This window comes from Martes martes (genome assembly GCF_963455335.1).
Source record: "Martes martes genome assembly, chromosome: 4".
NCBI lineage: Eukaryota > Metazoa > Chordata > Mammalia > Carnivora > Mustelidae > Martes > Martes martes.
The window spans coordinates 38,026,473-38,051,007 of record NC_137891.1 but is presented as its reverse complement, the minus strand read 5'-3'; the positions used below and the strand labels follow the sequence as shown (position 1 = coordinate 38,051,007).

General features: G+C 36.7%; 1 protein-coding gene across 1 annotated transcript in view; it reads right to left on the bottom strand.

Moving 5' to 3' along the window:
* Positions 1–24,535, bottom strand: part of STK3 (serine/threonine kinase 3) — a 268,999-nt gene that overhangs the window by 53,301 nt on the left and 191,163 nt on the right. The window contains exon 10 of the mRNA XM_080800926.1: positions 11,616–11,791. Coding sequence (XP_080657052.1) covers positions 11,616–11,791 — 176 coding nt within the window. The remainder of the gene's footprint in view (positions 1–11,615; positions 11,792–24,535) is intronic.

Here is a 24,535-nt window from a genome sequence, read left to right as displayed (position 1 = left end):
CAGATACGTAAATATGTGTCATATGTGTGCAGTACCCATTTAATATTAGCATGATTTTAAACAAGGAAGAAATTTTCACAGATGAGAGCAACTTATAAAATACAGAAGGAAGCTCACAGGTTGACTAAGTTCTGGAAAATGCTTTTAAAAAAGGACAACAAAAAACAGGGATGTACACTCTTACCACTTTATTTAACATAGTACTGCAAGGCTAACCACAGCAACCAGACAACAAAAAGGAATAAAACACATCTAAATCAGCAAGGAAGAAGTAAAAGTTTCACTGTTTGCAGATGACGTGATACTATATATAAAATAAAACCCGGAAGAGTCCATCAAAAAATTGCTAGAACTGATAAACAAATTCAGTAAAGTCACAAGATACAAAATCAGTCTAAAAACAATCTATTGCAGTGGTGTCTGAGTGGCTCAGGCGGTTGAGCGGCTGCCTTCAGCTTGAGTCATGATCCCAGGATCCTGGGATCAAGCCCCGCATCAGGCTCCCTGCTCAGAGGAGAGCCTGCTTTCCCCTCTCCCTCTCCCTCTGCCTGCTGCTCCCCTACTTGTGCTCTCTCTCTCTGTCAAATAAATAAATAAAATCTTAAAAAAAAATCTGTTGCATTTCAATACACCAATAGTGAAGTAGTAAGAAAGAAATTAAGAAATCAATTCCATTTACATTTGTACCAAAACCAGTAAGATACCTAGGAATAAACCTAACCAAAAAGGTAAAAGACTTGTTCCCTGAAAACTACAAAACTGATGAAAGAAACTCAAGATGACACACAAAAAATGGAAAGACACTCCATGCTCATGGATTGGAAGAACAAATACTGTTAAAATGTCTATACTACCCAAAGTAACCTACATATTTAATGTAATCCCTATAGAAATACCAACAGCATTTTTCACAAGCTGGAACAAACAATCCTACAATTTGTATGAAACCAGAAGAGACTCTGAATAGCCAAAGCAACCTTGACAAAGACAAGCAAAGCTAGAGGCATCATAATTCTGGAACTGAAGTTATATTACAAAGTTGTATTATGCAACAGTATGGTACTGGCACAAAAATAGACACATAAATCAATAGAACAGCACAGAAAATCCAGAATAAACCCACAACTATATGGTCGATTAATCTTCAACAACACAGGAAAGAATATCCAATGAGAAAATACAGTCTCTTCAACAAATGATGTTGGGAAAACCAGAAAGTCACCTCCAAAAGAATGAAACTGGATCACTTCCTTATACCATACACAAAAATAAATTCAAAATGGATGAAAGATCTAAACATGAGACCTGAAATAAAAATTCTAGAAGAGAACACAGGCAGGAACTTCTCTGACATTGGTCATAGCAATTTCTTTCCTAAGGTATGTCTCCTGAGCAAGGGAAACAAAAGCAAAAATTAATTACTAGAACTTCATCAAAATAAAAAGCTGCTGCATAGCGAAGGAAACAATCAACAAAACTAAAAGGCAACCTACAGAATGGGAGAAGATATTTGCCAGTGACATATCTGATAAAGAGTTAATCTCTAAAATATACAAAGAACTTATAAAATTCAACACCCAAAAACCAAATAATCCTATTAAAAAATGGGCAGAAGACGTGAACAGGCATTTTTCCAGAGAAGACATCCAGATGGCCAACAGACACATGAAAAGATTGTTCAACATCATTCATCATCAGGGAAATGCAAATCAAAACTATAATGAGATATCACCTCAAGCCTGTCAGAATGGCTAAAATCAACAACAAAAGAAACAAGAGTTGTTAGCGGAATGTGGAGAAAAGGAAACACTCCTGCGCTTTTGGTGGAAATGCAAACTGGTGCAGCCACTCTGGAAGACAGTATGGAGCTTCCTCAAAAAGTTAAAAATAGAACTACCTTCTAATCCATCAATTGTGCTGCTAGCGTTCACCCAAAGGATATAAAAATACTAATTCAAAGGGATACATGCACCCTAATGTTTACAGCAACATTATCTATATTAGCCAAATTATGGAAACAGCCCCAATGTCTATCAGCTGATGCATGGATAAAGCAGATGTGGTATATATACACAATGGAATATTACTTGGCCATCAAAAAGAATGAAATCTTGCCATTTGCAACAACATGGATGGAGCTAGACAGTATAACGCTAAGTGAAATAAGTCAATCTGAGAAAGACAAATCCAGTATGATTTCATTCACATGTGGAATTTAAGAAATAAATGGGCAAAGAGGGAAAAATGAGTGAGAGAGAAACAAACCAAGAAAGAGACTCTGAACTATGCAGAACACACTGATGGTTACCAGAGGGGAGCTGGGTGGGGGGGTGGGGGTGGGTGAAACAGGTGTTGGGGATTAAGGAGGGCACTTGTGATGAGCACTGGGAGTTGTATGGAAGTGCTGAATCAGATGTTGTACATCTGAAAATAATATTATATTGTATATTAACTAGAATTTAAATAAAAATTTTAAAAATGACAATAAAATGGTGAATTTATACCATATCTAAAGAGCTACTGTTAAATGCTGTCTCTTAGACTGTTAAGGCTTGAACAATGATTTAATTTCCTTAACTCAGTTATTTAAAGTATATTTTTCTGTAAGACTCTACCTACAATACTATAATAAAGGAAAATGGAAAAATAGAATTTGCTTGCAGATATTAGCTGTAGTTAACTGATTTCTACAACTTAAGGGGGGCACTCATCTGCGTCTTGTTTCTGTTGTGCCTTATATGGATATGCTAAGGGAAAGCTTTCATTGTTCAGAGTCGGGGAAAGAATGATTAAATGTTTAAAATCAAAAGTAAGGCAATTTCAGGAATTTTGTACCATCACTGCAGCTCTAATAAAAGAGTAAATTTCTTTTCATCAAAAATATAATCACTAAAATGATTAGCTGTTTTAGATCTTTCTTCCATCAGCAGAAATAATTCACAACTGACTCTCATTTCATTTGACTAGTTACTAAAAGAGTATGCTTGATTATTAGTTTTTTATACATTTATACATTTGTAACTTTGACTATTATGTAGCTTCATGCATTCTCACATTAATACAGAAAGTTAAAAACTAAACTGAAGGCCTGTAGAATTACAATTTGATACTCTAACCCAGGTTACCGAGCCTTTTATAAGCCTTAATAATTAACAACAACTTTAATTATACTGTATACTGTGTATCAAATTAAACATGCACTATTACTTAATTCATAAAGAAAAAATAGGTCCTTTATTAAGAGGCATGAAAAATGTCTCTTCAAAATAAATTAATGAAATTAAGATATGTTTTCCAAAATTCTTTTATCTGCAACTATATATTATTTTGATACCCTCTTTCATTTATCTCCTTAAGATCTGTCTATATTTATAGCAAGAAGATTTTTCTGCTATTGACAGATAAAATTACGAACCAAAACTAGTTTGGTTTTAAATCAAGACAACTAGGTTTTGAATTATGAACAAACAAACAAAACAAAACCTATTATCTACTGGAAAGTCTTCCAACATAATGAACCGAACCTAAGGAAACTTCTATTTTAATGAGTGGAAAGTACTATAGGAAAAAGTTGCCACCCTAATGTCAGTATGGGAGAGAATGGTGTTATTATTAGTTTAACTAGGGCAACACATTTAATAAACCCAAAAAGAACAGTATACTTTAAACTGTCAAAGATTATGTCGGGAAGTACGATGAAAGCTACTTATGTAAAGGGTTCTGACACTAAGCTACCATATATATTCTGAAAATCTGAATTAAGTATTAAAGTACAAAAATAATTTCAGATTCAAAGAAATTTCATTTGAGTCAGGTAAAGTAGAAAACAACTCTTATTATCAACACAACCTGATATACGTATTACTGGGAACTTCAGTTAGTCCTAACAACTTACTTGAAATCTAATGGTTTATTTAAGAAGTAAACACTATGGGACATCAGTCTTAAATTAAAAGGTGATAAATTACATTGTTCACTCTTTGATCCTAAATGCCACAATTGGTTCTTAACATCTCTTTTGATGTAATGATCCCAACAGTTCCCACTGCTTACTGACCAAACATTCAAACTGAGGTTATGAACAGAAAGCCCATACAGTCAAAATAACTTCCTCAGCCATCAAGATTAGCCATAACATATGCTTGGAGCATAATATCTTTGTTTTAGAATGTAAAGTAGCCAATTTTTTAACACAATCTTCTAAATAAATGACATTTTAAAAAGAACAAATTACTATGAGGCAAGTTTATGCTTGTTAGAACTCTTCTTGGTAAGCCATTTCTCTTTTTGCCATGTGCTTTAAACATCTTAATAAATTCCAACACAATGACAAGAAACCACACAGTGCACCTGCACTTTCTGCCTTAATTAATCCAGTTAAGCACAGGCCTGCTCACTTTAATTTGTAAAGGAAATGATGATATAGTCAGTTTTAACTTAAGGTATTAATTATCTAAATAAGCAGAATTAGCTTAATGTTCCAGTAGACCATACCCAGGTACTACCGCTAAATAACATTTTCTGAAATTATGGAAGTTTTAAACAGCATATTTGGGAATAAGGAAGCAAAATGCTCATTCTACCTGAGGTGGCCAAATGGATTAAATTATATTGAGGAACCAATGCAGCAGGTCAGAGACACAAGTTTTTGTTGACTTTAGCTACTATAGAATCAATTAAATTCTGTTTAATTGCCCAGTGACTAATTAACTATTACTATTTTACTCCTGCCTGTATACAAACATCTATCTTTCAAGAAGGCCACTCTCCTTTTGAAACAAAGGTTACGACTGTCTGAAATACCTCATGATACTGATGGTCAAAATCTTATAAAAATTCTACGGGGACCCAGACAATCACATGATAGAACTGTGCACAGCCACACCATCTGGTGGACACGACTGCCAGCACAGATTTCGTGAGCTGGCAAAGGACTGAAATAGTCAAGAATTCTGCAAGTATTTCAGAGTGCAGGCTTCTCATTAATTTTAATTTCCTGTTGGCTCTACAAGGAAGGAGTGTGTAGTGAAAGCACAATGTGCCACATACACTCCAGTTCATGCCACATGTACACCTGTAATCATAAACTCTTATCCAGTGCTATCCACGAAAACACTGGAGAGCCTGTGTTTATTTCTTCTTTACCCCAGAAGAAATAAATCTGCAATATCTACAGTTATCTTTTCATACTTTGTTAATACTTTTGCAAACATCTGGAAATACTTGACAATAATCACTTAATTAATGCAAAGCTAATCGATGACAATATGCTTAAATACTTCATTCAACGGAAGTGGTTTCCTCAGTCCACACAACTAGGGACTGAAGAGAACAAGAAGTTCTTTGACTAAAGGAGTCCACTGCAAGGGAAACTTCTAGCTAACATCTCTTTGAAAAGATAAAGCAGATGATACCGGGGTACTACTCTGGTAAAAACTGGGGATGCCGCCGCCGGCTTCAGTCTTCACCTCCCGGCTGTGGACAGGGCCTGTGTCACTGTCGGCTTTCCAGAGGGCTGGCGTTGCTACAAATGTCTGCATCTTCCACTGCTGTCTCCTCTTGATTACCCTGCCTAACTGCCGGCTGCTCGAGGAGGGTGAAAAGATCCTGAGAAAGAAACATTTCTCTACAACAAGGGACGATTCCTAAAATGCACATGGTGGCTCCAGGAATACCTTCTCTGGGTTTGCTGCTTTCTGTGTCGTGCAGCAGTGAGGTGCTGTTTGCAAACACTATTTGTTTCCCTAGAACACAAACTTGCCAATCCAGGAACCAGTGCAAAAACACTTAGGAAAGTCTGAGGCAAATTTATACTCGGAAGGGAGGACTTTTCTTTTCCCCCCTCTGCTACCATTATTGAGACTTTTTCTCTAGTGCTGCTCTGGATGACTCTTATGTCCATTAGCTCAAAAGAATAACACAAATTGAACAAATATTTAAGAATCATCGCAATCAACTTACATCGCAACTCAAACTTACATTTGAGTTTGAGTCAAAGACCAGAAAATGGCTGATTTACCTAATCCCTCTTATATACTAGTAATTATTGTCAATCCAATTTTTTTCATTTTTAAAAATTGGAACCAATATAGTAGGTTAACAGATGGCTTTTAAAGTTTTTGTTCTTATTCCAAAATCTTTACGTTACCCAAAATATATCTATTTAAGTATGATACTGTAATTTCTGCAAAACATGATCTACACGCTCTCTGTTTAACACTAAACAATCTGGATGCTAAGGCTGTTTGGAAATAATTCTAACAAAAACTGAAACATCAGACTAGTGCTATAATAAACAGATTTGCCTTTTACATTTGTTTTAGGAATCTTCACAGGCACACCCTTTATAAACAGAATGTTTTTAGGAGAGTTAAATAACTGGTTCAATTAGCCCAAATATAGTTTATCTTCTCTTTATACTACCTCCAAATTGGTGAAATCATAAATTAATACTCCCATCATCTCATTACATCCAGGAACATGGACATGAAACAATAGTTCACAGAAAATCTAAAAGACAAATGCTTAAAGAAAATATACAAATTATATTGCATATAGGCTTTAAGATAAATAGTGCTTCCTCCCTTACTCTGCACATCTGTCTAGCAAATACCTTTCTGAGTAAGTTGTGTCCTTTAGGAATCTGCCCTCAATACTACAAAAGACAATGAAGTATCTTTGATTTTCTTTCTTGAAACCTGTTTTCCTCAAAGCAAAAGGATAAGCCCTCTATGTGCTGGAAATATGGTCAAAACAACTTTGGGTTGTTTAAAGCAACTGCTACTTAATAGACATAGGAACCATGTAAAACTCCAGTTCTTTTGGAAGGTAGCCTGGAGACACATCATAAAGAGGGAAGATAATCACATAAACCTTAGAACACTTTATATTTTGATGAGTCACATTTTTTAACATTCTATATCTAATGTATGATGGGATGAATAAGACCAGATTTCCCTTATCATTACCAGCTGGTGTTTTAAGTGGAGATCTGTCTTTGCTTTGAGTCCATTTCCTTACTTTGTAAGCAAAGGATTCCATCAAACCCCTTCCACTTTCTTTTCCTACTCCTTTAGCCCCTCTCACACACTCGTCTTTATCTTCTACCACATTCACCAGACTCTTGGCAATTCCTTATTAATCCCTGGTAATCCTTCCTTTATTCCTCTCCTCTTTATAACCATTTACATTCCCCTCAGTGGCTCTGACAACATTTTCCACTTTCCTCAAACTGATGAGAGAGTTGAGTAGTTCCAGCTGACAGGTGCATGAATGCTGGAGAAGAAAGAACTGCTCTAGTCACTCTGTCCCTGCCCGCCCCCCAACTCCCCTCTTAAGGCTACATGTCCTGTATATATCAGAAAAGAAATAATTCTGCACAAACTGATCCAGTCATGACCTCTTAAAGCCTCTTTCCTACTGTGAGGACATTTTCCTTTCTTTTTTCCTTTTCTTTTCTTGTCTTTCTTTCTTTCTTTTTTTTTTTTTTTTAAACTTTTGCCTTCTACTATCCAGCTCCTCACCTTAACTAAAAGCAAATTCTTTAATCTAGTAAGATAGCCATTTCTGTTTTTTAATCTTTTCTCATTTCTCCTACACTTACTCCTGTTTCTGTTGTTTCTTTTCCTTTTATTACCATATTATCTCAAGCCTGCTTCATGTAACTGATTTCCCTTATCTCTAGTCTTTTCCTGTCAATCAATCCTGGATGCTACCATCGAGATTAATATTCTAAAACACTTTCATCATATCACTCTCCAACTTAAAAACCTTCAGTGGTTTTCTACTGTCTAGGAAATAAAAAATTCACTTCACTATCTTCCATGGAAGGCTTTGACCATCTGAGCCAGACTCACCTTTCTACTTCATTTATTGTATCATTCCAAATGAACTTGAAAGTCCCAACTTCATTTTCATCCAATACACCTTGTGGTTTCCTACCTCTAAACGTTTTACTACACACATCATTCTTTGTGGCGCCTGCTTTCCCTCCTTCTTTTAGCCATCTTTCAATGCTTACAGTTCCCTTCTGCGATATAATTTCACAAACTACTTCAGCCTTTACTAAGTCCCCGCTTATGCAAAACCACATGATACTTGAATTATTGCTCTGGGTTAGAACTAATTTATATCTTAACTTTATAAATTAATTTACCTAGAGTGCCCAATACAATCTAAAGCAGAGTGGGCAATATTTGTTAAATTAGTTTAATGTTTTCTAACAAATTTTGGAGTTTTCAGATAGAAGGACTCCAAAATCTGATGGCTGTCAATGTTACCAAAAGTTTACTTGTAGCAACTGGCCACTGGAAACTCAAGCTCTAATACACAAAACTAGAATGAGCCTAAAAGTGACAGTGGAAAGCATTACATGTCAAAAGCTATGTGTGAAAATTTAAAAAGCAGGGTACTGAAATGGTCCTTACCAAGATCACAAATGATCTCCAATTTCCTAAATTCAATATTCTAATATCTGTTGAACTTTAATAATGATAATTTCTAGTAGAATGTCTGCTTCCACCTTTTGACTATCAATGAATAATGTTGCTATGAACATGAATGCACAAATCTCTGTTCAACTCCCTGCTTTCACTTCTTTTGAGTATATACTCAGAAGTGAAATGCTGGATCACATGGTAATTCTATGTTGAATTATTTTGAGGAATGCCATATTGTTTTCTACAGCAGGTGAACCATTTTAGATTCCCATCTGCAGTGCATAAGGAAGGGTTCCACTTTCTCCATATTCTCACCAAAACTTATTTGCTCTCTCTTTCTCTGTGTTTATAATATCCATCTTGATGTCTGTGAAGTGGTATCTCACTGTGGTTTTTTTATCTGCATTCCCTAATGATTAGTGATACTGAGCATCTTTTTGTTTATTGGCCACTTGTGTATCTTCTTTGGAAAAGTATTTGAGTCTTTCACTCATTTTTTAACTTGGCTGTTTGTTTTTCTGCTGTTGAGTGGTAGTAGTTGTTTATACATCCTGAATGTTAATCCCTTGTCAGATATGTGATTTGCAAATGTTTTCTCCTATTCCATGGGTTGCCTTTTTACTCTATTAACAGTGTTCCTAGGTGCACAAACATCTTAATATAGCCTAGTTTATCTATTTTTGTTGTTGTTGTTGTTGTTCCCTGTGCTTTTGTGGTCATACCCAAGAAATCATTGCCAAATCCAATGCCATAAAGTTTCTCTTATGTATATTCTTCTAAGAGTTTTATAGTCAGTTCTTATGTTTGGATCTTAGATTCATTTTGAGTTAATTTTTATACATGATATAAGTAAGGTAAGGGCTCAACCTCATTCTTTTGCACATGGCTATCCAGTTTCGTCAGCATCATTTGTTGACAAGGCTGTCCTTTCCTCATTGAATGAAGATGTAAAAAATCATTTGACTATATATGGGACAATTTATTTCTGGGCTCTCTATTCTACACCATTGGTCTATATGTCTATCTTGTTTTGATTACTGTATCTTTGTAGTAAGTTTTGAAATCAGTTAAGTATGAAACCCCCAACTTCATTTTTCCTTTTCAAGACTGTTTTGACTATTTGAGTCCCTTGAAATTCCATATGAACTTTAGGATGGATTTTTCTATTTCTGCAAAAAAAAGAAAGTCACTGGGATTTTGACAGAGACTACACTAAGTCTATAGATTGCTTTGGACAATACTGACATCTTAATAATATTAAATCTTGTAATCCATGAACATGAAATACCTTTTCGTGTATCAGTGTCTAATTTCTTTCAGGAATGCTTTGTAGTTTTCAGTGTATAAGTCTCTTACCTCCTTGGTTAAGATTCTTCCTAAGTAGTCATTCTTTTTGATGCTATTATTAATGGACACTGTGCAGGTTCTAGGCATAGGTCTGAAGAGGTCTTACAACTTCTGTTGCCACCCTCCTGCTATGCTGCTACTGACACAGAAAAATGCCAGGCTTGCCTGATAGCATCATATGGCCTAGCCTAGTGTGGGTACCACTGCCAGACACAAGAGTGAGGTAATATTAGAGAGGTTATTCAGATCCAGCCAAACTTCCAGGTGATGCCACCTGAGAGACACCAAGTGAGACCAGCAGAAGAACCACTCAGCTGAACTTAGTCACAATGCCTGTCCACAAAATTGTGAATAAAAAGTTGCTATTTTAGGCCACTAAGTTTTGGGGGTGGTAGCAAAGACTAACTGAAACAGAATTAAATCATTTTATTTGCTCTTTCTTAACCAAGATAACTTATTCATTACTTTGTAGCTCATTTCAAACTGTTTCCCAGAGGCTATTAAAGATTTATTCCAACTGAGACAAGACAGAGTACTTTGAAGCTAAACACTTTACATAATTCATCATGTTCATGAATGATTTAAAGCTTGAATGTCAGCATTCTAAATATTTTATGATTTTTTAAAAAGTAGATGGCTTAAAATGAAATCTTACCAGAACTACAGATTTTATTTCCTAATATCTAACTTCAAAATTGAAAAAACAAAAATAAGTAGATGTTACAATTAACATTTTCAGGCAAACTTGTGCCATTGTTAATATTTGCTAGGAATTTGTACTAACTATACTGGGGACTGATTTTTAAACTTTAGTATCTGATTATTTAAAAATGCAAATAATCACAATATTTAGGAGAAAAGTACTTAATGTTGAAAAATATTTATAATCCCAAAGCATTCAGAAGCATGTTGATGAAGCAAAATGGCTTATTATTACCTAAAAATTTTGAAGATGTAGATATCTAAAATTCTATTTACTTACAAATAAATGTATTTATTAATATTTATAGCTATAAAGAATTGTAGTTATTTTATGTGGAAAAAATCTTACAGAATATGTAAAAGTAACATTATTTAAAACACGCTAAAGTAAAAATTTACTTCAAAAAAACTTCTACTCCATCAAACAGAGAATTTGCTCCCTCAAGATATGGAAATACCTGCGTCAGAACTGTTTACCTATATTACACATTCTTTAAAAGAAACGAATAACAAACTGGGTGAGGTGCATAAACAATGACTTGTGGAACACATACAAGAAAATTAAATTAAAAAAAAAGAAATGAATAACATGGAATAGGGCAGAAGAAATAAAGAGAAAATATAACAAAGAAGCAATAAGGCACAGTTTTACACTGAAATCTGTATGCTAACTAGATATACAACAGAACTATTATTTCTGACAAACCAAGTGGAATTAACACTTACTCAAGTAGAAACTAATTCAATTACTTTTCAAAGTTGAGGCAAATATCTAAAAGTCTATGTCATAAATACCTTTGCATCATTTATTTTGGAAACTAAATTTACTGACCGTCAGAGTATCTCATTTTGCACTACTTAAAAACATTTTTAACATAGTTGTCATTTTAAAGAATCCCACACATTTCTCTAAATTTGGGATCCGATCTAAGGAATTATTTACATTTCTCTCCAAGTGCCTGTCTATAAGCCAACTATAGTTCCACCGTTCCCTTACCCACATATATAGGTATATGCTGAATATTAATACACAGTCTAAATTTTATAAAGACAAAAAACTGTGTTTCTCAATGTGATGGTAAAATGAAGAAGGATAAAACACAAATGGAAGAACTAAAATGTACTTACAAAGTCAAAGTCTCCATCTTGAGGAACTTTCCAGTTATCAGGAAAAACATTTTTAGACATAGGGAAGGGTTCATGCATGTTTTGATTACAGTTTTCATGACTCTTATTCTTGAAGTCCTGTTTATCAAAGTAGTCCATGAAAGATGGTCTTTGTACTTGTGGTGAAGTTGCATTTCCTTAGGTAAACAAAGAACACAGGGAGGGTATCAGTTCTTATATTTAAAGAAGTATGGTTCTTATTGAAGTATGAAACTTTTTTTTTTTATTCAGCAATATAATACATTTGCACTGGTCAGATTCAAAGCCAACACTGTCAATTTAATGAAGAACAAAGGAAAATGAAATAATGGAAAAAACAAAATTAGCCAGGCCACATAAGAATTCAACTAATGATTAGGCAAAGATCTATAATATTCTTAGATTGTAGAAACATTTCAGAATTTTGGCAAGAATCTTAATCATAATTTCATTAAAAATCATTTCAGTATATTTGAAATTTGTCAAATGAAGTAAAATTTTAAAACGTACATGTTTAGTTGTAAATATGTAAGCCTGTATTGTTATTGTCATTGTACATCACTATAAACTAAAGAAGTTATAAGGACTTACCCAGGTTTGTCTTATATGTCTTCCGTCTAGTCCTTATAGCTGATTCTATCTCATCCTGCGCTCCCATGGTTTCACCCACCATATTTATATCTAACTCCTAACTCTCACTTCAGCCCAGACCTTGTTTCTAAGTTCTATTTCTAGAGTTCTGACATATTTTTTTAAGTCAGAAACCCAATTTTTTTATTTCTAAATCTCATGTCTAAGTTCTACCTCTGACTTCCCTGCTGCTTACTATTGGACTCTGCCATCTGAGGTGAGTTATTGTTACCTCAAACCTACCAGTTCTAGAGCCAAAGCTAAATTCTGAAGTTCAATGTCCTTAAGGTTCATCCATGTTGTAGTATGTGTTGGTTTCACTTACTTGTGGAACATGAGGAATAGCATGGAGGACATTAGAAGAAGGAAGGGGCAAATGAAGCGGGGGCGGGGGGGATTGGAAGGGGAGACGAACCATGAGAGACTGTGGACTCTGAGAAACAAACTGAGGGTTTAGAGGGGCAGAGGGTAGGGGGATGTGTTGGCCCAGTGATGGGTTATTAAGGAGGGCACGTATTGCATGGAGCACTGGGTGTTATATGTAAACAATGAATCTTGGAACACTACATCAAAAACTAATGTGTACTGTATGGTGAGTAACATAATAAAAAAAAAAAAGAAAAGAAAGGAATTAAAAAAGAATTCTCTTCCTTTTTAAGCTCAATAATATTCCATTGTAGGTATATGTCACATTTTGTTTATCCATTCATTGGCAATGAACACCTGAGTTACTTCCATCTTTTGACTATTGTGAATAATGCTACAATGAACGTGGGTTGTACAAGCATCTCAAGACCCTGCTGATTATGTTTTTAAGGTAACTATTCTTTTAAGTTAACCAAGTTTTTCTCTATACATATGCAGATCTTTATTTGCAAGTGATCTTACTTTTTAATACCTATGCAGAGGCCTTTTTCATTTTCTCACAGGTGTTTTGATGGTTGAACTTAATCCCTGATCAACTGAGTCATTATGATATAATGTAAGCTAACAAGAATAATTATTAGTAAAAGTAATGTTTATTTTTTATTTTCAGCCTATGAATTATATCTTTTATATATGTTTTTGAGTTTACCTTTTCATTAAATTATAAGTTCCCTAATGCAGAAACCCAAATCCTTTACCCAAATAATTTCACAAATAAGATAACTATGATCATCAATGAGTGTTTTTGATTATCCACCCAGATGTTCAACATCGATGGCATGAGGAAGAGCTAATGGGATGGTATGTGGCTTTTCAACATCATTACTTTTGAATTAGTAGAGGCTGCTAGTATTTCATTACTAGCAACTGTGTACTGGCAATAATAAATTTGAGAAATTATTGTAACTACTACAATTTTTAGACTGATTTGTCCCAGTAAAGTCAGAAGGAATCTGATATTCAGAATATGCATGTGTTAGTGGAAAAAAAAGGAACCCAAAACTGTTTATCTAAAGACTCATCCTCTAATTAGAGCTGCTCAGGCTTTAGAAGGCTTGAAAATAAGTGTGACAAGACATCTGGGACCCAAATGGTACTCCCGGAAAAGATACTGAGGCATTCCATAAAAATTAGGATAGTATAAAACATCAATATTCATAGTAAACTTTCAGGACATAGAACACTCTCATATCTCAAATACAAAATCCATGAAAAAAGAACTCCTGAGGGACAGCGTATCAAGAAAACAGCCAAAGCCGCCTTTAGATTCCTGTCAGAGCAAACTTTAGTTGTATGTTAAGAAGGACCAAAATATGGGAGAAAAGATATATTTTTTTTATTTATTTATTTATTTATTTATTTGACAGAGAGAGAGATCACAAGTAGGCAGGGAGGCAGGCAGAGAGAGAGGAGGAAGCAGGCTCTCCACAGAGCAGAGAGCCCGATGCGGGGCTCGATCCCAGGACCCTGGGATCATGACCCGAGCTGAAGGCAGAGGCTTTAACCCACTGAGCCACCCAGGCGCCCCAGAAAAGATATATTTTAATGATCAATACGTGTAATATAAAGATTTTGTGTTTACGATACTTTATCTTCAACTTTCTTCCTTAAAATCTCCTACTGTTAAAAAAAGAAATTGGTTCATCTGACAAGGTTAAATTACTGACATTTGGATGGGACATACACATTCCATTAACATTTTCATCAAATTTTAAGAACCCTTAATTCATGTCTGGGCCTCATCATTATAAGACATCTTTTTCAATCTTCAGAATTGAAATTTGGTTCCTATGGCAACCTTTTATTCCAAAATAAATCCAGGAATTTAACCTCAATTATCCTCCACCTGTGCCCTTTCTTATGAGAATAAAAAATAAAATATTACAAGTGTAGCTCAATACATTTTCCATAAAATAGCTGAGTAAATCAAATGATTGAGGGAGGAAAGAAACTCCCTCAAATAAAGCCTTTCTTTGTTCAATATTCTTTTCTTTCTTTAAGAGTAATTTTGTAACAGGATTATTTATTGGTGTTGTAAGTTCTTCTTTGAACCAAACAGTCTTAGGATGGCTTACATGCACAAAGATCTCAAAACTTTGACATTTGGTACTAGACAGGGTTATCAATGTTTATATAGTAAAATCAGAATCAGAGAGAGTCAAAATGGTTTCACTGGGAACTAATTCCTGGGACAGTAAGAAATCCATGAGGATCACAATTACTAACTGCATATGACAAATACAGAGAATGTTTCACTGAAGCAAACTCCTAGACAGCATTCTTTTAAAAAAATAAATTTCGTACATGGAGGTACTTTGAGAAAAACAAAATAAACAAACAAACAAAAAACAAAACAAAACAAAAACCCCAAAACATATTATTATATCCTGAATCCCTTGAGGAAAACAGCACTCCCTGATGCCTGGCTTCCCTCACCAGGCCAGGCTCCCACTGCTTAGTCCCGTTCCCTCCAGTCAACACTGGCTTCAGCACAGAAACTCCAGACAGCCTTCCTTGTTTTCTCCTCACCTAGGAGGTATGAAACTCTTCATCCCAGCATCTTCACCAATGTCCTGGTGCTGCACTGAAGCAGTCAGGGACCTCTGGATATACCAGTGACTCTCAATTCAGACCTCTATATCTGAGTAAATATAAGATCAATCTTTTCTTTTTGAAAACTAATATTTATTTATAAAGATTTTATTTATTTATTTGACAGACAGAGATCACAAGTAGGCAGGGAGGCAGGCAGAGAGAGAGGGGGAAGCAGGCTTCCTGCTGAGTAGAGAGAGCCCGATGAGGGGCTCGATCCCAGGACCCTGAGATCATGACCTGAGCCGAAGGCGGAGGTTTAACCACTGAGCCACCCAGGTGGCCTGCAAACTATATTTATAGAGTAGCTATTCTAAAACGGCCTACATTTTAAGAGCAGCAACATGCGCAGGAAAGGGGAGGAAAAAAAATAAAATCTCTGAGTTACTTCTCCAATACAGAGAATAAAGCAGCAGAAACTTTAGTCTTTTATAAAAACCTTCACATCAAAAAGTAAGATGGGTTGGGTAGGCACTTCCTTTAGAGATGCAGAGTAAGGAAAAATGATAAAGCCAGACAGTATTCTTGTCTGCACTGACTCAAGAAGAGTAAAAACATGGTTGGAAATGAGTAGTGACAATAAAAAGGGAGGAGACAGACCAAAAGGAAAAAAAAAATCACTAAGAAATTTCATTCTGGGAATCTACACTCACATTCCCAATAGTCCTGTGCTGGTCCTAACTGTGTCTTCATCAGGAGCTTCTGTCCCAAGACATATGAGTCAGCAATAGTGTCCCAGTGCCTCAAAATGAAAAATCTGCCTACCTAATATCTATAGATGCTCCCTTCTTTGGGGAGAGGAATGGCCAGGTAATACAACTCCGGCCAATGACACAAAAGAAAAGGGTTTCTGGGCAAGCTCTATTTTCTTGATATGGGTTCTACCCCACCCTGTTTCTTCTTGCTCTTTCTTCCTGCCTGGAATGCAGACTTGATGGCTGAAGATTTAGCAGTTATTCTATAAGCTGGAGGACAAGGGAAGATTAATACCTTAAATTGGTGTCACAGAAAGGATCTCTAATGACAGTATGAAATCACTCTACCAATGCAGGACACTCTGTTTTTGGATTTCTTGTTAAATGAGAAAAGAAATTAATCCTATTTTGTTAAAGCCATATTATTTGGGTTTTTGGGTACATATAGCCAAATTCAGTCCCTAACTGATACTTTTCTATTCCCAAGTGGAGGACGTAGGAAGTGGTAGGAGCAGCAATCTTGTTTTATGACAGAAATACCCCAATTTGAAACTTGAAATCTACTACTCTACATAGTGGTTTAATTTTCACTGCATTTCAGATGCATTATAATTTTTAAGTGTCTTTTACAGGCTGGCCTAAAAACCTATGGTAAAATGCCTGTTGGGCTCTGCACTCAAAGTTTTGGAAATTGACCCATTCCTAAGTTAGAAATAAACATTCCTACAGAGAGTTAACAAAAGTCTAACACCCAGCTTAAATAAAAGAAGGCAGTCTATTCCATTAGCTTTTTCTTTTCAGATGACTTTACAACATGATATGCAGATACATACTTTTTTACACAAATGTATGTGCATATAGTTCCAAATATTTTAAAAATCACTTTTTAAAATTTCTAAGGACAAAAATAGATTAGGTTTGTTTTAAAAGTTATGGGGTAGGGGGCAGCTCTAATTGCCTAGTAATGTTTAACTACACAATGTTGAACACATGCCCACTGTGTGCAACGGGGTCCACATGGAGACGCATGTTCGCAGAAGTGTGGGACAGACAGAATGACATTCTGACACTTTATTTTTTTAAAAAGGGAAGAAGAAATAGTAGATCCTTTAACAGAAGAGTAAAGCACAAAGTCTTGGGGCTGTAAGCTCTGTCTTACGTGATTATGGTTGCTATGGCAAATACTTTTTTTAAACACAGAAAGAATAATCACATTAAACTGACAACAATTTCTCTAGCTGCAGCTGAATTCTGACCCTAGCTTATAAAAATATATTTTTATTTTAATAATAAATTTAATGTTCCAAATGACCTCGTTCCACAATTTTGGCCCCAATTCCTTCAACTACTTGCTGTGGAACTAAAAATTCTGTAGCAATAGAGAATAAAATAATCACCACTCAATCCCTTTGTGCATGAGAGATTTTAAAGAAAAAAATTGTTTTCCTTCTCCTTCACACATTCCCCAGAACATGTGCAAGGAAACTAAATTGTGTGAATATAATACCTTGAGCAAATATGCCAGTCAACCCACAATTAGTCATTAACTTTCTTAATTTGCACATGTCTTCTAAACAGGTAAAATGCCTTCATGGAAATTTAAATATAGAAAGGAATTTCTAAAATACTTTAACAAAATGTAATTTGTTTAATTTTTAATTTCTTAACGTGATTATGACCCAGACACTTGAGTATAGGGAATGAAACAACAATTAATCATAACTTTAGCATTAGATATTTCAACATCAAAGGGATTTATGAATATTACCTAATTTGTTCTTCTAAAAATATTTTAAGATGTGGGTGTTCCACCTGATTAATGATCTTGGAAATCTGTCCTTTAATTTGTTGCCAAGAGTATGGTGAATACATATAAAAACCAGGATGTTAATACAGAAGCTACTGACATCAGCTTTTTCTTAACTTCATCAGACTATTTTAAAACAAAGGAGCATACGGACAACAGGGAGAAGATCCAGAGACTATTCATAAAAAAGATTAAAAGCTTAGAAAATAATACCTGCACAAAGGTTAAAGGGACTGAAATTGTTCAGCCAGAAAAAGTCTGAGGATACATTTAATAAGTATCCGAGTGTATTTGAAGGCTTCTTCCACAGAAAATAGTGACCAGCTGTTTTCCATCTTCAATGAGGGCAGAATAAAGGGAAACAGACAGACTGAAGCCCAAGGATTTTAGTTAAATAAAAGGGATGATTTCCTGTGTGAGTAATGACCATTGTAATGGCCACTGTGTGTCTATGGAAACCCTTTCTTCAGAGGCCTTTACGAGAAAGGCAAATTTTCATTTGTACAAGAAAGACTCTTACTATTCCCATGCTTGTCAGTGCTTTTGCTAGTAAAAGAGGTATCCTATGACCAAAATACCTACACTAAGAGGTCCAAACTGGGTCACACATCATTAAACATTCCACATCCCACAGACCAAGAGCACACAGTAGAGCAGAACATATTCAGTACCCACAGGTAACTAACTCACTCCAAACCACTGTAGCCACACATTCGCTGGACATTTTGTACCTCTGTAAGGGAAAACCAAGGGCTGCTCGATACCCAGTATTATTATGGGTAGTTATACCCAGCTGCAAGTGGGAGCTATAGTTCATTGTGTCACCTTTATTGTCATGTCATGCACTAGATCAATCTTAGCAGTTCAAGAAGCATACAGCAGTTTTTCATGAAAGAATGGTCAGCTCTTGGTGTGGGAATGGGATATCCCCTACACAGTCTGCCACAACTGGTTAATTGTTTCTTGGCAATCAAATTCCTTCCTTAGCAATTTACTCCTTTGGCCCAAAGCTCTGTAATTTGGTGGGGGGGAGGGGGTACTAATGAACATAAAACATTATTAATCATTTTATAACTATATATCTGATAATTTCCTAAAATAGGTTTGAGGAGGAAGAAGGAAGGAAAGGAACTGAACCAGAGCTTAGAGAGAAGATGTCACTAAGCAAAGAATGGGACATGGACATTGCTGCTCAGAGCAAATGGTCTCTCACTTACAATTTCGTCTAGGGACATTAGATGAATGAGAGAGAGCAGGAATACCCAATGGTCAGTCTCCCCTTCTTGGTACTCTCCTAAACCCTTTTAAAATCAATCTAGAACCTATTTCCAGGCTAAACTCCTAAAAATCTGAAGCAGAACCCAATTTTCTTTCTCTTAGTAATTAAGTGAAACTATATAAATGTACTGTCCAAAATGAAACAATAAAGTGTGATATATTTTAGAAGTCACTACGATATTACAGGTGTATGAAAAGAGGACATTTTAAAAATATCTCTTCAATTACAATCACTTAACCCAATATTTAATCACTGATAAACTGGTTATGAAAGGTTAATGTAAATAAACAATGTAAAACCTAAACGTGACCAGTTATTCCTCCACCCACTCTTTTTTTTTTTTTTAAAGCAGACTCCACACCCAATGTGGAACCCAGTGTTCGAACTCACCACCCTGAGACCAAGACCTTAGCTGAGATCAAGAGTCGGACACTTCATGGACTGAGCCACCCAGGCGTCCTCCTCCACCCGCTCTTATACAACATGGCCTCCGTTCTACTTTACCATCTGGCTCACTCCCTGATGAACATGCCCCACTGTGTCTCCATCCTTCCGAAATACTCCAGATAAGTTCTAGGCACTGAGAGCAGAGTGAAGCTGCTTATTTCCATGTTCTAAAAATATGGTTGTCAGTCCTAGCCACACCTCAGAAGTACTTGCACAGTTTTGTTGTTTCAATTTTTTTAATTTATTTTTCAGAGCTGCCCAGGCCCTACTCTGGTCTGCAGAACTGGCACCTCTGAGGGGCTCCTGCTATGATGGGCACTTGTGAGGTTAGTTACACGGACCCAGGAGCAGGGTTTATCTGGTAAATCAAGCCCACTGCTCCCGGCCTGTGGAGATCTCAGAGGATCCTGATCGTGTCTTAAAATATATTTTTATTTTGCTTCACTTCCTGTCATTTGCAATTCTAACAGACTTTCATTCTATAGCTTCATCCAAGTTTCTGTAAAAAATGCTGAGCCTAGCCAGGACTGAGGCCTAAGCCCTAGGGCATCAGTGAGAAATCTTCTCGTTGACAATTTATGATTTAACACTATGGTTGACTGAAATGTAGCCACCGCCGCATTGCCTCTGGAGAGCTAAACACTGCACTTCCCAGAACTCCCTGCACCTTATCTGAATAAGTGCACTTTTTCATGAGTGAGAAGGCAACAGGGGAGACAGAGGCCATGAACCTCCGGCAAGCATAGTTATGAAGCTGTGAGGGTCTCCCAGTAGCATACCAGCACCAGTCGCCAGCCTCACGGGGGCGGGGATGGTGGGAGCGCTCCCATCCTGGAAGAGCAACAGGGACTGAGCTCAGTCTGTAGTACGGAACTCCAGAGGCTAACGGCAGCCTCTGGATTCACTGCCTTCTTGACGACAGCAGTAGTAGTAGGTCCCACGCGGGGTCACTTCTGGGATAAAGGAGGAGTCACTCCTAGAGGTCTAGTCTACACAGCCCTCTCCTCCAACCTTTCCACTGATTTTGTTAATATTCCCATCTCTGACTTAAATCTCTCTATGTTTAAAACACCTAGAGACATTTCTGTTTCCTCTAATCAGCCCTGACTGATACAAGCCTATCTAGGTACAACCATTCAAACCTCAGAGCAGAACATCAGCTACTTCATACTACAGTGTCTACAAGGACCTCTACAGAGACCTTGTCAAATACTTTCCCAAACTCCTAAAACACAATATTCAAACCCAGCTCTTCCTCTGACTGAGAAGCTTAACAATGCTGTCTAAAAAAGGAAATAATAATATTCTGATATGATTTGTTCCCAGCAAACTATGTGGAGTTATAATGACCCAGGTCTCCTTTTCTAAAGAATTCATAGATGTTTTAGACTCCTGCCCAAGAGGGATGTCAAGTCCACCAGCCCCTGAGTAATGATATGATCTGGGGGCCAAACCTGGGTCTATAGACTGGTTCCACTGCTTACTTGCCGTGAGACCTTGAACAAGTTACTTTGCATTGCCAAGTCTCAGTTTCCCTAGGGGCAAATGGTAGTAACAATGCTATTCTATAGGGTCCTTGCGGGGAGTCAATGACATCCTGTAGGCAAAGTCCCAAGCACAATGTTGGCACATGCCAGACTCTCCACTGATGACAGCTATAATTTGAGAAATCCACCCATTTTTCTTTTCTGAAAATAAAAAATAATAATAATGAAATTCAAATATACTCTTTCATGCTTCTGTAGTACTTTTCCCCATTTTTCAGAGAGACATCAAATTGCACAAACAGTGTAATGTAGTTCTCCCACCTACAAGTTATCTCAACACGCATTAGCAATCATACTCCTACTGAGGAGGTAATCAAACCAGCTGAATGCTCCCTTACCATTTCCTCATCTTGCCATTCAAATCACTCACATTTATGTCTGTGCCACCTCGCTCATTTTGGAAGTCATTACTCTCTATAAAATCCCCTCAGGCTATCTTACTGAGTAACTAGAGATGGTGCAAGGTCTTGGAGGAGGCAGGGGAAGGTGGGAGCAAAAGTCTGCCTTCGGAAGGAAAAGGACAGAACCACTGAGTAGAATGGCTCAACATGAGCAGTCTCAGGTAGACCAGGCCTCCCTCACTGTGCGGGAAGCAGGGCTGGGCTCTCCAGATGCTCCAGCTTTCCACGCTGTTCGAAGGCCAAACTGATAGACTGAGCAGATGGAGATTATCCCTTATTGATGACCTACCCTGCTAGGTGCCTTATGGATCTACCTAAATGAATCCACACTCACACACATACAAACAGACACACAAAAACCAGAGATACAAATACACACCACTGAAGCTCAGAAAAGAGGAACACAATTAAATGCAGTCTGACTTCAAATCCCACGGTTTTTTCACAACACCGCATCATTTGGTCAGAAAATATTTAATGAACTTTTACTATTGTGCTGGATATTGCATTGAGCATTGGAAATACAGAGAAAGAAGCAATGGGAACACAGTATGACAAATGCTATTCAGAATAACAGCATGAAGTGAGGTGGCAGCCTATGGGGGGAGGGGCAACATCCCCAACCTGGGTCAGTAAGGGAAGCAACCCTTTAACTGCACCTAAGAGGATGATATGAATTAGCCAAGGAATCAGCAATCCAAACAGAGGGACTGTGCAGAACAAAAGCCTAAAGGCATAAAAAGAGCATTTTAAAAGCTGAGGAGCTCTTAAAAGAGCTGGACAGGGAACAGTGAGTCAAGAAAACAGAAAGGGGAGCAGACATCAGAGTGTCTACTGGCTTTTAACCCACATTGGGCTTTAAGTTAAGAGCAGTGGGCATTTGCTGGAGAGCCATAAGCAGAAGAGAGAGATGCTGTATCTGTGAGGAGTGTAGGGACCAACAATAGAGGCAGGGGATCAATTAGGAAACCTTTCATGTGAGAGACTATGAGGATCTACACTACAGAAAGGCAAGCAGAGATGGTAGGAAGAGGACAGAGATATTCAGGAGGCGAACTCATGAGATGGTGTTCATTCAGTGAGGGGTGAGGAAGAAAGAGGAGTTAAGGATGACTTAATTTTTACATCTTATACCAAACACCTATATAGCCTCTCTACATTCTCACAGGATAATGTTTAATTTTTTTTTTTCTATGAAGCAGAAAGCAAGGTCATCTATTGAAACTGAGAGGAGAAGTGGCAGGAAGAAATTTTGTGAAGGTCTAAAATAGCCACTTTGTAGGAGAAAGAGCTGAGGGCGAGAAACACAGGCCTATAGGAAAGTTTTGAGGGCCCAAGCGGCAATCCTCATCTGTACGGATCTGAGATCGCCTCCATCACCACTCAGCAGCCATAGTGAAGATGAATGGAAGAAGGACAGACTGACCCACAGTCACGTTTTGCCAGGAGGGAAAAAGAGAAAGGGAATAGGGCAGAGAAGTTAAGGCTATGAATGAGGGATTGGCTAAAGCCATGAAACAATCTCTAACCTGACTGGAGAGTATGGCTCTTCCTTAGATACCGACAGAGATAGTTTCCCCTCCGGGCAACTAGACCCACCAATCCAGCCCCACCTCTGTAAGACTGGAAAGTTCCACCACACAAAACAGAACTGTGTAGATCTAAACTAAACAAGGTAAAAGACCTTAGTCTTCTCTTCACTGAAACAACCACTCTCCTAGAGCCACTCCCAAAGAAAGAATCTCTATTATCTCATAAATATGAATTCTTGATCTTCCTCATCTACTCTTCAGAATGGAAAGTCCCAAATGTTGATTTCCTTAATGACAATTAACCTGCTTATACCTATTATCAAATATTCATAATTCAACTGGATAAAAGGACAATATATAAGGATGGAGAGACCCATCTGACTCTGGTGTCAGAGTGTGAAAGACCTGGGTTGCCATGCAGAAGCCTGGACATCCTCTGGGCTATGAGGAGGATGTGAGTGGGAACACTGGGAGAGGAAGGCTGAGAGGAAGGCTGTCGATGCTGAAAACAGGTTTGGAGAGCTCTTCTGGGGACATGCTCTTAGGCCCACTTTTTAAAAAAACAGATCAAATTTTGAACATTTTTTGGTCACTTTTCTCTACTTCCCTTCAAAAGATCTTTTAATAACTTTGCTTCCTATAGTCATATCCCATGCTTCTCAGAGTTAAGGGAAACAGGTCCATAATTTTGAGATTCATGAATAAAGGTATAAAGAGTATACAAACATAATTTAAACTGACAAGCATATGATAATTCATTTGAGACTCCAATGGAAAAGGTTATGGAAATCAGGATCTTTACCACACAATATAACATGGTAGAGATTTTAGAAAATTAAAAATAATATGTTGCTATAATTGGGGGGGGGCCAAAAATGCTAAAGACAAATTAGCAAATGGGGCTTTCGTATGACATAACCTGAGAATGCATATCAACTAATATAAGAAGTTTTAAAGAAGATTAAGATCATGAAAAAAAGAACCTGCAACTAATTATGTAGTTTCAGGGAAAGTAAGTTCTGCCTCAATAACGTCTTTATTTTCTTTACTATTGCTATATTACAGTATGAATAACCCTGCAGGTTACACTAATATCACTTGATTAGATTTTGGGGAACACAGAAGTCCCACATTACAGAATGATGTCTAAATACAGATCCTTAAAATACATGGAAAGTTGGTTCATGGGATTTAAAATTTGCTAAAGCACATAAACAAATTCAAGTATACAAGCCACTATCTGCTCAGCTTAACAATGAGCTTTCAGTAAAATCTCTGTGACCAAAAAATATATTTAGGGCATAAAATTATAACATATACTGAATGATTTCTGTGGCTGTCAAAGCTAAAACTCACTACAAAAAATATGTGGAAATATGCACTGTAATTCTCAAGTATGATGTCTGATAAGTCATCATCACGTTTCGCCCTTGAAATATAATCCGACATGAATTTGACTGTATAAAAACTTATTTTGATAACCAGTGATTATATGTTGGTGTTCAACTATGTGACTGCACAGAAAAAGTTGTTTATGTAGTTTTTT